This window comes from Saccoglossus kowalevskii, chromosome 17 (genome assembly GCF_978046115.1).
Source record: "Saccoglossus kowalevskii chromosome 17, keSacKowa6.1, whole genome shotgun sequence".
Classification (NCBI taxonomy): domain Eukaryota; kingdom Metazoa; phylum Hemichordata; class Enteropneusta; family Harrimaniidae; genus Saccoglossus; species Saccoglossus kowalevskii.
In genome coordinates, this window is record NC_140657.1 from 575,866 (window position 1) to 591,237 (window position 15,372).

General features: G+C 36.5%; 1 protein-coding gene across 1 annotated transcript in view; it reads right to left on the bottom strand.

Moving 5' to 3' along the window:
* The window catches only part of LOC144343331 (metal-response element-binding transcription factor 2-like), a 74,988-nt gene extending 60,481 nt beyond the window's left edge, over positions 1–14,507 (bottom strand). The window contains exons 1-3 of the mRNA XM_085492061.1: positions 14,305–14,507; positions 3,846–3,972; positions 2,889–2,970 (exon numbers count right to left, since the gene is read on the bottom strand). Of these exons, the coding sequence (XP_085348187.1) occupies positions 2,889–2,970; positions 3,846–3,968 (205 nt within the window). The 5' untranslated portion in view covers positions 3,969–3,972; positions 14,305–14,507. The remainder of the gene's footprint in view (positions 1–2,888; positions 2,971–3,845; positions 3,973–14,304) is intronic.
* Between the last annotated feature and the right edge of the window lie 865 nt (positions 14,508–15,372).

Genomic DNA, 15,372 nt, shown 5'->3' on the forward strand with positions numbered 1-15,372 from the left:
TATTATTGGTTAGAATTGACAAACACTTCCAAACACCCACTGTGTTCTGTGATGCTATTGGTTAACACTGACAAACACTACCAAGAACCAACTGCATTCTGTGATACTATTGGTTAACACTGACAAACACTTCCAAGAACCCACTGTGTTCTATGATGTTATTGGTTACAATTGACAAACACTTCCAAACACCCACTGTGTTCTGTGATGCTATTGGTTAACACTGACAAACACTTCCAAGAACCCACTGTGTTCTATGATGTTATTGGTTACAATTGACAAACACTACCAAGAACCCACTGCATTCTGTGATACTATTGGTTAACACTGACAAACACTTCCAAGAACCCACTGTGTTCTATGATGTTATTGGTTAACACTGACAAACACTTCCAAACACCCACTGTATCCTGTGATGCTACTGGTGTGAATTGACAAACACTTTCAAACACCCACTGTGTTCTATGATGTTATTGGTTAACACTTAGAAACACTTCTAAGCACCCACTGTGTTCTTAATGTTATTGATTAGAATTGACAAACACTTCCAAACACCCACTGTGTTCTGTGATGCTATTGGTTAACACTGACAAACACTTCCAAGAACCCACTGTGTTCTATGATGTTATTGGTTAACACTGACAAACACTTCCAAACACCCACTGTATCCTGTGATGCTACTGGTGTGAATTGACAAACACTTTCAAACACCCACTGTGTTCTATGATGTTATTGGTTAACACTTAGAAACACTTCTAAGCACCCACTGTGTTCTTAATGTTATTGATTAGAATTGACAAACAGTTCCAAACACCCACTGTGTCCTGTGATGCTACTGGTTAGAATTGAAAAAAACATCCAAACACCCACTGTGTTCTATGATGTTATTGGTTAGAATTAACAAACAATTCCAAGCACCCCCTGTGTTCTATGATGTTATTGGTTAGAATTGATAAACACTTCCAAACACCCACTGTGTTCTATGATGTTATTGGTTAGAATTGACAAACACTTCCAAACACCCACTGTGTTCTTAATGTTATCGGTTAGAATTGACAAACACTTCCAAGAACCCACTGTGTTCTATGATGTTATTGGTTAGAATTGACAAACACATCCAAACACCCACTGTGTTCTATGATGTTATTGGTTACAATTGACAAACACTTCCAAACACCCACTGTGTTCTATGATGTTATTGGTTAGAATTGACAAACACATCCAAACACCCACTGTGTTCTATGATGTTATTGGTTACAATTGACAAACACTTCCAAACACCCACTGTGTTCTATGATGTTATTGGTTAGAATTGACAAACACATCCAAACACCCACTGTGTTCTATGATGTTATTGGTTAGAATTGACAAACACTTCCAAACACCCACTGTGTTCTATGATGTTATTGGTTACAATTGACAAACACATCCAAACACCCACTGTGTTCTATGATGTTATTGGTTACAATTGACAAACACTTCCAAGAACCCACTGTGTTCTATGATGTTATTGGTTACAATTGACAAACACTTCCAAACACCCACTGTGTTCTATGATGTTATTGGTTAACACTGACAAACACTTCCAAGAACCCATTGTGTTCTATGATGTTATTTGTTAGAATTGACAAACACTTCCAAACACCCACGGTGTTCTACGATGTTATTGGTTAGAATTGACAAACACTTCCAAACACCCACTGTGTTCTTAATGTTATTGGTTAGAATTGACAAACACTTCCAAGAACCCACTGCATTCTATGATGTTATTGGTTAGAATTGACAAACACATCCAAACACCCACTGTGTTCTATGATGTTATTGGTTAGAATTGACAAACATTTCCAACTGTGTTCTGTGATGCTATTGGTTAACAATGACAAACACTTCCAAGCACCCACTGTGTTCTTAATGTTATTGGTTAGAATTGACAAACACTTCCAAGAACCCACTGCATTCTATGATGTTATTGGTTAGAATTGACAAACACATCCAAACACCCACTGTGTTCTATGATGTTATTGGTTAGAATTGACAAACATTTCCAACTGTGTTCTGTGATGCTATTGGTTAACACTGACAAACACTACCAAGAACCCACTGCATTCTGTGATGCTATTGGTTAACACTGACAAACACTTTCAAGCACCCACTGTGTTCTATGATGTTATTGGTTAGAATTGACAAACACGTCCAAGAACCAACTGTGTTCTATGATGTTATTGGTTAGAATTGACAAACACTTTCAAGCACCCACTGTGTTCTGAATGTAATTGGTTAGAATTGACAAACACTTCCAAACACCCACTGTGTTCTATGATGTTATTGGTTAGAATTGACAAACACTTCCAAACACCCACTGTGTTCTGTGATGCTACTGGTTAGAATTGACAAACATTTCCTAACACCCACTGTGTTCTGTGATGCTATTGGTTAACACTGACAAACACTACCAAGAACCCACTGTATTCTGTGATGCTATTGGTTAACACTGACAAACACTTTCAAGCACCCACTGTGTTCTATGATGTTATTGGTTAGAATTGACAAACACTTCCAAGAACCAACTGTGTTCTATGATGTTATTGGTTAGAATTGACAAACATTTCCAAACACCCACTGTGTTCTGGGATGCTATTGGTTAACACTGACAAACACTACCAAGAACCCACTGCATTCTGTGATGCTATTGGTTAACACTTTCAAGCACCCACTGTGTTCTTAATGTTATTGGTTAGAATTGACAAACACTTCCAAACACCCACTGTGTTCTATGATGTTATTGGTTAGAATTGACAAACATTTCCAAGCACCCACTGTGTTCTGTGATGCTATTGGTTAGAACTATGCACAATATTTCACATTTAGTTCTTTGTCATGTGACTTACCAGTTTGCAAATCCTTGAAGAGTGACCAGTGTTCAGAGTTATCTTCAAACACCACAAAACACTTCTCATGTTCATGGTCAACCTACGCAGGAACAAGTATATTTTTTTTATTTTATTATTTATGAAATAATGTAAAAGTTACATTTGCAAAATTATGCTCAAACAGGAATAACCATGAATGGTAATATGTTATAAATATTCACTCTGTGCAAGTTCCAACTTGTTTTGACCATAGTATCCAAGCACATATATAAAATACACACTGCCTGTGGCACCAGAGAATATAGGTCAGTTGAGGTCATTGGGAAAAATAAACAGGCAGCCTTTCGGCTGAGATAGATCTTCTGTTAGCAATGCTCATCTCAATTAAAGAACTGAAGATATCATTAGATAATTGAACAATATGTATACTATCAAAACAAATAGACTTGCTGTTTTCAACAAGAAATCAAAAATATAATTTTTTACTAAAAATGACAAAAATATTCATCAAAATTAGATAATTGAATATATCATCATGAAATGAACAAATCTGAGAGAGGTCTACCTGTAGTACCTATATATGTAATATCAAAGCAATTGGACTTGTGGTTTTCAACAAGTCAAAAATATCACTTTTAACCAAAAATGACAAAAATATTCATTAAAATTAGAGAATTGAAGATATCACGAAGTGAACAAATCTGACAGACGACTACCCCAAAAATCTATGTTGCAAATATGAAAGCATTTGGTTCAATATTTTTGAAGAAGACAAAAATGTGAAAAGTTGACAACATACCACAGACTACACAATCAGAAATATGAAGAGCTAAAAATTGAGCTATTTGATACAAGATTGAAAACTACCATAATGCATGAAGAATTAATTAAAAAAATGTGTAAAAACTATAATTGAGAGATGATATTTGCAAATTATGACATGAATAAAATTGGTAAAGAGGATCTCAGTTTTACCTTTTGAATTGTACCCAGATAGAACAGTCCATCAGACCATCTAGCAAGAACATCTAAACCAATTGAAAATTTCGGTTCGGATTTCCCGGGACTTGATTCGCCATCACCATCTGTTCCATCCATTATTCTGCTTAATAACAAAGTTATACATGTTAGAACAATGTGTGTAACCTGTAAAACTTGGAATCAGCAGGTAAACTGGTTTGGCAGCCATCTTAGATTTAAGTTAAACAAGTCATGCACGGCACAGTCCCTGTTAGTTATCAAATTTAAGATATATAGATTTGTATATAGTAATATACATGTAGCTGGAATATAACCATGTCAGGAATATGATTATGATGATTGTTTAACATTAAAATGATTGACATTTGTATCTGATCGTCAAACGAGTCCACATTGAGAGATATTGATCTGGAACAGCATTAAATAAAACAAGCCATGCATGGCACAGTCCCCGTTAGTTATCAAATTTAAGATATATAGTTTTGTTTTATAGTAATATAGCTGGAATATAACCATGTCAGGAATATGATTTTTTAACATTAAAATGATTGACATTTGTATCTGATTGTCAAACAAGTACTTGTCCATATTGAGAGATATTGCTCTGGAACAGCATTCAAAATCAGCAATTTTGAATACATGTATATATATATATAACATGATGTATAACGAATATATAAAATTTGAATATAATCAGTCAAAGCATTTATGAGATATGGCTCTAGAACCCCAATCATTAAAGCAGAATTGCCATCAGTCAGCCATTTTGAATCCAATCTGAAAAATAAAATGACGTGCATCAGGAACCTGTCTAATGTATGTACCAAGTTTGAACGAAATCCATCCATAAATACCAGAAATGCTTGATAAATGATGACTTTTTAGCACAAAAATGACCACCATTGAATAGGATCGTCAAACCAATATATCTGTCTATGACATCATGTATAATGAATATTTCAAATTTGAATATAATTAGTCAAAACAAGTCGGAGATATGGGTCTAGAAGCCCATTCATTAAAACAAAATGGCCGCCAGACAGCCATTTTGAATTTGATCTGAAAAATAAATGATATGCATCAGGAACCCGTAATGTCTAATATATGTACCAAGTTTGAACAAAATCCATCCAGAAATGCTTGATATTTGATGATTTTTTAGGACAAAAATGGCCATTTTGAATAGGATCGTCAAACCAATATATCTGTCTATCTATGACATCATGTATAATGAATATTTCAAATTTAAATATAATCAGTGAAAGCAAGTCAGAGATATGACACAAGAGCCACATTCATTAAAACAAAATGGCCGCCAGTCGGCCATTTTTAATCTTACCTGAAAAACAAAATTATTTGCATCAAGGTCCCATAACGTCGAATGTATATACCAAGTTTGAACAAAATCCATCTGTAAACAGCCGAGAAATGCTTGATTTTTAGGATTTGTTAGCACAAAAATGGCCGCCCTTCGGCCATCTTGAATCAGATCGTGCAACAAAATGAAGTGCATCAAGGTCCTATAATGTCTAATGTATATACCAAGTTTAAACAAAATCCATCTGTAAATAGCCGGGAAATGCTTGATTTTGATGATTTTTAGCACAAAAATGGCCACCATTCGACCATCATGAATCAGATCGTGAAACAAATTGATGCGCATATGTATAATATCATGTATGATGTATGTGTGAAGTTTGATTGTGATTGGTCCAGGCATTTCTAAGATACAGGTCCGGACGCACACACAGACGCACGCATGGAGGTCAAAACATAAGTCCCCGTTTTCGAACTGTGTCCGAACGGGGACTAACAAAATCAGCAATTTTGAATACATTTATATATATAACATGATGTATAATGAATATATAAAATTTGAACACAATCAGTCAAAGCATTTCAGAGATATGGCTCTAAAAGCCCATTCATTAAAACAAAAAGGCCGCCAGTCAGCCATTTTGCATCAGATCTGAAAAATAAAATGATGTGCATTAGGAACCTGTAATGTCAAATGTATGTTATAAGTTTGAACGAAATCCATTCATAAATGCCAGAAATGCTTGATATTTGATGATTTTTTAGCACAAAAATGGCCACCATTTGGCCATTTTGAATAGGATCGTCAAACCAATATATCTGTCTATCTATGACATCATGTATAATGAATATTTAAAATTTGAAGTCAGAGATATGGCACGAGAACCACATTCATTAAAACAAAATGGCTGCCAGTCGGCCATTTTGAATATTATCTGAAAACAAAATGATGTGCATTAAGGCCCTATAATGTCCAACGGATATACCAAGTTTGAACAAAATCCATCTGTAAACAGCCAAGCAATGCTTGATTTTGATGATTTTTAGAACAAAAATGGCCGCCATTTGGCCATCTTGAATCAGGTAGTGTAACAAATTGATGCTCATATGTAAAATATCATGTATAATGTATGTGTGAAGTTTGATTGTGATTGGTCAAAGCATTTCAGGGCCGGATACATGCCAAACATGAAGGTCAAAACATAAATCCCTGTTTTCAGACTGCGTCCGAACGGGGACTAACAAGTGGCCATTTTGAACTTTTTCTGAGGGTCTAGGCATTTTTTTAATAGGTAATGATTGGTATATGTTTTCCCCATATAGTAAAAAAAAAATGCAGTCAATCAAATTTATTTCTTCAGAACCACTGAACATATTGACGTAAAAGTTTTTTAGCATCCATGTGTATTTGTTTTGGGTTGGTCACGTGGTTTGGCAGCCATATTGGATTTCTTCTAAACAGGGAGTAGTTTTTTACTGATGCCTCATTTATCCTATTTCCTTGTGAATGTGAATTATCAATGTTGAAGTATGATTTCTAAAAAAGCAGGCAATTTACTAACATGAACTCATTATATGTGTATTGAAGCATACAGCAAACTATTTCTATCGTTTCAGTCATTCTTTGAACGATTATGTTGAACTAAATATTGCTACCCTACAGCAAGTTATTATCAACATTGTCGGTAAATGTACAGCAATTGCTTACAATATTGTTGAAGTCGTTTTGCTACAATTAAGTTTGTTTTGATACATTCGCGATGCACCCAGACTTCTAGTCGCCGTCATTGGACCCACAATGCATTTCAAATCGGCCCTGATCGGACTGACAATCATCGGGTACATGAATTATACCAATATATATATATATATCACAAGCTGAGTTTCATAGTGATGACTTTGATTACAACAGTTTTATTGACCACCTCACTAGCGAGAGGGACACCATTTTTACGGTGAATGAACGCACTTCGTGTTCAAATTGATATTATAATTGATACTACAACTACATGGCTGCACCCATTTCCAGTTTACAGACATATTCAGACACATACACTATGGTATTCTCTTTCAAAGGATGTGGTGGCCCTGAAAAGGGTCGTTTGGTTTATGTCTCAGAGACAAGGCAAAAGTTAAAAATTATATCCACAAATTAGCAAACCGTCAACATACGCCCCGTCCAATCCGAGTGAGAGCATCTGCAATGGCTAGTTCAGTGAAATTGTATGTATACTCCTCGTTATCTTTCAGATATATTTTTAAATAACGAAAACGAAGTTCAGATGCATTGAATTGAGGACTATAGGGTGGTTGAAACAAAAGTTCAACCCCCTGTCCACGTAACAACCCTCGGAGAACTGGCTCAACTTGACGGCCAGTCAAAAATGATGCAATCCCCTTGAGATAAAACCGGATTTCCAAAAGCGTCCATAGTCCTCACGGCTTCTTCAAAGAAATTAACCATTTCCAAGCCGTTTGATAGACAATCAATAATGTTGACGTTGTCGATCTAGTAACTAGCTAACTAGTAAATTTACAGTGTAATTTGCGTTGGTAGCGTGTCTCTGGATTTCTACAGCAGCTTTTCCCCTTTTAGCGTGACCGTACACGCGATTTACAGTAGTTTTAATAACGGATGATTCATCAAACCAATGTAGTTGTTCGACATCATAGTTGGTAACAATATCTATGAAATCCAGAGTCCACTCTTCGTTGCGTTCCGTCCTAGGCTTGGTGGCAACACTGGTCAACTTCTTTCAGCTCATCTCCAAATATTTAGTAATAGCACAATGAATAGTTGATAAGCACGGGACAGTATCGATGGTACACACATTTTCGGCAATTACATTTCTTCTAATCTGCCTCAAATAAATACTTGGCTTGGTGTTGTTGTATAATTCGATGTGCTGTAACACGTTATCATTAAGTTTCGGGCATTGCTGTGGACCGCCAGTATCATGTTCAGTATCACTAGTTGAGGTGAAGTTTTTGCATATATTATACGCAGTAGATTTCGTCACACCAACCCTTTTCGCTATGTCAGCAAAAGATATTCCTTCTAAATACAGCTCAACTATCTTTTCGCGAATCACAGGTGGAGTCAGGAATCCCTGTTTACTCCGCAACATGATGACTGTGAATGTGACAACGAGTGCATGATTTGACAGTGGAGCGGGGACTTGAAGTCTGGGTAAATTGTGAATGTATCAAAACAAACTTGATGTTAGCAAAACAAATTCAACAACATTGGAAGCAATGGCTGTACATTTACCGACAATGTTGATAATAACTTGCTGTAGCAGCCCTCAAAGCTTGAAATTGTTTTCAGTGGCCCTTGGCTACCAAGTGAAATGTCTTAGTGGCCAATCTAAATTTTTAGTCGCCAAGCCAAATGTTTGGTCGCCAGAACTAGCTATTTTTTTAAATATAGGAAAAAACATAATACCAAAACAAGTTTCATTTTAGATTTTTTATTTGGGTACATATATAAATATTACATATCAAGCATGTTGAACAATACTGAAGGGTAGCTAGTCCTCAGGCCAAGCAGTGTATTGGATTCTCCTTGGTCTTTTGCTCCAGCATCTTGCAACACTTTCTGTATCAAAGTCATCGAGACTTGGACCATCTGATGAAATGCGTATTAAATGTTCCACTGTTTGGGTAGCTAAAGAACTTCTGCAGTCGCTCTTAATTCTGTTCTGTGCACTGAACACACGCTCACATTGAGCAGATGTCACAGGAATTACTAGCATCAGTTGTATTAGGTGGAGCAGGTCCTAGAAAAAATGTAAAAGTTTAACATTTACATACAAAGAAATATTGGAGTTGAAGCAAGCTCACTGTCTCTGGATTGGAGTAAATTAAATTTAAAACTTTACCTTGAAATCCTCTTGATACGGACTCTTTGTAAGCATGACTTCCCATAAACCACTGTATGATTTGGTAAGAAATTCCTGGTTCACTAGAGTTTTCAAAAGGCTCCATTGATGCAAGACCATATCCAAATTGCAGTTGTTCCTGTGAAAGAATCAATGGCAGAGTTAATATAATATACTTTAAGCATGTAATGGAATACAACTTGAGATTGATAAAATTAAAAACGTCCACTGATAAAACAGAATGGTAATGTACCACTCACCTTGTCAAAACTGGACCAAACCATTCTAACAGGTAATTAAGTTCATCATCGCCATAATTAACAAGGTCATTATCCACATCTGGCCAGGTGTCATGATGAAATATTCTGAAACATGCAACAGCCTTGGCGGCTCCACGAACATCATCAACATCACCAAGCATGTGACTGAATCTCCTCTTCATTCCATTGATCACCATGTCTACTGCTGTCTTCGTTGCAATAACAAGAACACATGGAAGTGAAGACAGATCTGTGGGATCAACTTCAATGTTTACAAAATTCTTGAGTACCACACCTTGATATCTTATATCTTCAGCATCATTAAGTTGTTGTAGTTGTATCAGTGTCAGCAAGTCTTGCAGTATTCCACCTTGTAGTACACCTACAGTAAGATTCTCTATTCTACAAATAGTGTTCCTAAGTGATGACACAGCTAATGGTAGAATGGTTTTGTTCGATTGTAGTAGTTGGCTCAGTGATCTGATAATATAGAGCATATCCAACAGAAAATGACAGAACACAACAAAATTAAAGTCCTTCATCCATTTGGAAACATTCAGTGACCTTCCTTTGATATCTGTATTAGTGCTGGTGGAGGCAAGGTGTTCTGCATGTGCTAACACAACATGATACTGTCCTGAAGGCTCTCGTCCATTATCATAACTTCCTCTCAGCAGTAGCCTCAATGCTTTTTCAGTGTGGGGTGACCATCTTGTGCCCTTGACTTTTGTGGGGTTGCATACATTGATGTCAAGTTCATGGGCCAATGCTTTCAGTTCTCTTCTGCTTTTGCTACTGTAATGATATGTCTTATAAATTAAATGGAGAACATCAATCACTTGTTGAGCCTGTTTACATTTCCATTACAGCTAACTCAAGTCTGTTAGTAAATGAAGAGCAAATTAATTAGTTATTCATTATTTTACTGAATGCACAGATTTGTTAAGTTTCAAATTAACATATATTAAACCATACCATACCTGTGAGGCATGCACCAAATAGTAATCAACCATTCACAAGATTGGCCCAACTTTGCCCTGACCCCTCCAGTTTCTCCCATATTTACAGATGCACCGTCTGCAGAGAAACCAATAAGTTTATTTCTGTAGTCTTCAAATCCAACTGATGCAAACACCTTGTCAATTGAAGCTACAATGCCTGACATTAATGAACAAACAATGCTGATTAACAAGACAATCGGAAAATAGAATGTGATTAACAGGTGTACACTACAAAAATATGTAACTTTGCTTATAATATATTTATTTATACATAGCAATACCTGTATTTTGATTAATCATCTTGTATAATAATAGTTATATAGCACAATTGAACTCTGTAATTAAAGAAAGAAAGTAACATTATATACAAAGTTTAACTATTATTAAATATCTAAAAAAAAATATTATCCGCATGCAATATTTTGGACTAAAAACTAAAAGTATTCAATAAATACATACCATCAGCATGGGCATGTTCTAATTCAACCAGTCCCATCAACTTGTTCACAGGTTTACCATCATCTAAATATCTCACAATAATTGATTCATTTTCTTTTATGGACGAGTCTGTTGCTCCATCACACATAACACTGATATACCTGCTTTCCTTTGCTTTATCGCCGATGTCCCGTTTCATTACTTCTGCGACTGTTGCTACAATTTCGGCACATTTTACATCATTTGCATACATAGTTCCCACGTCCAGTCCATTTTTCTTTTGTAGATTCAGCTGTGTACGGAACTTTGTAAATGGCATTTCCGACTTCGCAATGCAGTACGCAGTGTTAATTTTTATCCTCAGGTCAGCGTTAGCTTGATCGGTGTTGGTAGTTGCTTGCCGCTCAAAACTTTGTTGTACTGTTGTGTTTTTATTTAAAAAACAATCTCCACAGATGATATGTTTTTTGCTTCGACCATGGATAGTAAATGTTTCTTTCTTAAACTTTGATGATCCAGTAACCAGGTCCGTATTTCCAGCCTTGTCAGGAAAGGCACTACAGTAGATGCAGGTCATTACTTGTTTGACTTGATCGCACTTGACCCACGAAAACAGCTTCAACCAAGTGGTCTGAAATTTCCGAACACTACCAGACGTACTCGTCGTCGGTAAATTCTTCGTGGAAGGGAATTCCGGAATGAGCTCAGCCTCAGTGCGATCAGCGGTTCGAGGAAGCTTTTCATTTGGGGAAAAATAAGAATGAGTGCTCCTTCGTTTCATTGTTCCTTCGAGGTTCCGTGATCAAAATACAAAATGTACAGTCGACTAAAGAACTACGACAGCCTGCAGGTTCAGGAAGCGAGGTCGAATCACGCATGTGTAGAATGGTGAATTGTGGGTATAATAGGTCAAGGGTCAGTCATGGTTACCGACCTCCCTGACAGCGCAATGCAATCGCGTTCGCGTGGTTAAAACTTAGTTGCCAAATATTTTTCGCACAGTCGCATTCCGGCGACCACGAAAATATTGTTAATCGCCAGTCAAATAAATTAGTCGCCATGGCGACCAAAATGGTCGCAACTTTGAGGGCTGTGTAGTGTAGCAATATTTAGTTAAACATAATCGTTCAAAGAATGACTGAAACGATAGTAAAATTGAAATGTACCGTACTTATCCGGGTAAGAGCCCATGCCTGGACAAACGCCCATCCCCCACTTTTGACTCAATAAAGAAGTTGAGGTCATATCCGGGCACACGCCCAGGGGGTCTTTTTCTACACAAAACAAAAAAAATATTTTCTATTCGTTAACTGTTGACTTTCTTGAAGACTGTCGTGATACTTATAAAAATTGTTAATTGCGTAAAACAAGGGGTGAACGCAAAATAGCTGTGACAGCTTTCTGCTTTCAGGACAGCGCGTTCACCGCTGATTTTTTTTTCAGAATCATAACAGTCAGCAAGTCTATAAAAATAAATATTAAAGCAGAAACGGTAGTTCTCTTTTTGAAATATGTCGTGGCCCTAAAAAGGGCCGGCCGTTTGGTTTGTGCTTCCTTAGAAACGATTCAAGCAAATCGTATAAGGAGAGCCACTAAAGCAAGTGTCGCACTCGTTTGGCTTTAGCGTCGTCGACAATGAAAACAATGTTGCAATATTGTAGCAGCCCGTACCAGGGGGAATGGTTGAAATCACGTTATTTTGGCTTTATAAATATTTTGTAGCAGCTTGCGAATCCATAACTGGGGCCAGCAATTTTGCAATGTCACGCCGAAGACTGCCAACTTTTTTACCATCTTTTATCACCGCTATTGCATTTCTGTCATGAAAACTATTCTTCTGTCGTTGGATAAAAAAAAACTTTCTATTTCAAGTCCGCCGCGATATCCATATAGTGAGACATTCCAACCGCCGGAACTTGCTGAATGATAACTTTCACCGTGATTAATAAGCGTCGAGTCTGATAAGAAAGCAATGTCACGATTTGACCTTCATGATGAAATACTAGTAGTGATGTCATTCTTAGCCAATCGGTAAAGCAGATGCATAAAGGTCAAAGATGATTGCTAGACTGTAAACAAAAGCACCGTGCGAGTCCAATTTTTCTTGTCTCTTTATTCTGATTAGACGTGAATTAAAAGTGCCAAGCTGACAGACTGCGAAATCCGTGGATTAAAAGTGCTAAGTCCAAATTGTGTGGGACGATATCGACAAACTTCAGGAATAAGTTGTAGGGATTTTGTTCGACAGCTACAGTGACGCCGACTTGGACATTTGAGGGTTTTGAGTTTGACGAAGATGGCAATGAACGTACAAATAAAGATCTGAGAAGTTTTTTCAAACAGCTATGAATTTTTATAATTTTTTCTTTGTAAATTTGTAAATTATTATTGATCTTGTATGATGGTTGATTCGTAATTTGTCGAGACCGGAAATCATTTTACGCAGTTTAACCCCTGACATTTTAATTCATTTTGAGTTCACGCGTATTCAAGTTGGGCGTGTTTGTCGGCGGGAAAATCCTAATTCAAACCATTATTATTTCTGGTTTATTTGCCACATTATAAGCAATAAATTATTTTTGTTTTACTTCTAATGTTGCATGTTGTTCATTTATTTCCGTTGCATGTTTTCATTTGCCGTTCTATTCCCTGCCGCAGTTCGATCTGCGTGTTGTAAATTTTCGTGAATTTTCGTTTTTTTTTTTTTGCCGGGGATCTCCTGGCAAACGCCCACCCCTTCTTTTTGGCAATTTTCCATGTTCAAGACCCTGGGCTTATACCCGGATAAATATGGTATTTGAAAAAATCTATGATCATTCAATTATTTTTAAAAAATGTATTATTTCAATATCTTAAGTTTCAAAAGAAATTTAACTTTTGATGTAACTGAAAAGGTTTTATTTTGTTGTTATTTCTTCCTCACAGTGTACATCCTGTGTATGAACTTGGGTCAAATTAACATGTTTTTCTTGAAAATTTGGTACAAGATTTTGCATGACCATGTATAACAATGGACAATCTCGGGGGGGGGGGGGGGCAAATTTGCACAGAAAAAAATCCTGCAGAGATCGATAGCAGAAGAAGAAATAATTAGGGGGAAATTGTTTCTCACAGTGAGTTGGAAAAATTACAGCAAATCCATCGTTGACAGGGATTACGTTTTTACATTCGATTTATTTATTGCACTATTAAAATAATATTATAAGTACAGGTTTACATCAATATTATCAATTGACAAGTTAAATACGATAATAATTAATTAAAATAATTAGGATTTCCAGAAGATTGTCGCGGCAGGGAAAAAATCTCTCTTAATGTTACTATAAATGGGTTACTCGTAACGAATGGTACATAAAGTCGACAGTCACGTGATTTAACATGGGTTAATTAATAACCAGCTGAGTGAATCTATCAATAGTGATGACAGTCGTCATTCCAACATATACATGTACCGAGCACATGGATGAGAGCAGGTCGCAGGTCACATGAACAATGTGACCCTTATAAACACTAGCATCCTTGTGCCAGGTCAAACTGAGCTAACTTTAAAACTCACCTAAGAACACACCGAGATGTTCCTTCGACGATCGATTGTGAAATGTCTTCGTTAAGTCGGTGTTGCCACAAACTACAGAGGTATCAACAAAGTTGTCCGCACCGTACGTCCGTATTACTGAGACAAAACGTTCGATAATATGGTCAAATTTGGTGGTAACTGAGACTCAGGCTAAACCGAATTTCCATTTACCGCCATCATTGCTGAGCAGATCGACTACCTAGGTAATTGATTGAAATGCTATCACCTCTTAGGCCCCTTAACTTCGTATTAAAAAGTTTTGTCCGCCATCGTCCTCAGTAGAAATTGTTCGTAGAAGTACTGTTACTAGATACCGCGGTAGAAGAACAAATTTCACTAAAACAAGCCTTTCATTATTCAACAATTGATAAGTGACAAACTAGTTATCAGCTATCAACTATTTTTGAAAAAAAATAAAAATAAATTCGATATCACAATTATTTTGAAAATTATTGTACGGAGATATTACTACCATAATTGCTGGTAACATAACAAAAAATACGACTTATATTAAACTTGGAGATAGTGTCGGCTCCTGTGTTATATGAAATGTGAAGATACCCGTGAATAATAAAATATTTCCCCATTGTTTATAGATACATCACATATTGAAGCTGAGCTCATCCAGAAACGCAAAAAACGACGTATCTACTTGTACAATACGATGACGTAATTATGTAAATTTATAAATTTATTTGTATTTCATCATTATTGAAACATATGATACCGGCAGCAGCAGCAGGTGAGGTAAATTGGCAGCAAAGGCAGGCAATGCAGGAACACTGAATTAAGAGTGTTAAAACCATGCTTAAATAACGGCGCAAAGCGCCACCTCTGTTAATCCATAGGCAGTCGCCGAATGATTGGTCACCCCCCTCAAATATGCAAAAGTGACCTTTAAGTTAACTAGCCCTATACATGGTAGTTTATAAAAACAAAGGCAAATGAGACCTAAGTAAGAAACAGGTAAATATAAATATGCAAATGAGACCTTTGGGTTGAGGAGTCACCCTCAAGCTTCCCCCCTGATTTAAAACCAGTTAACAA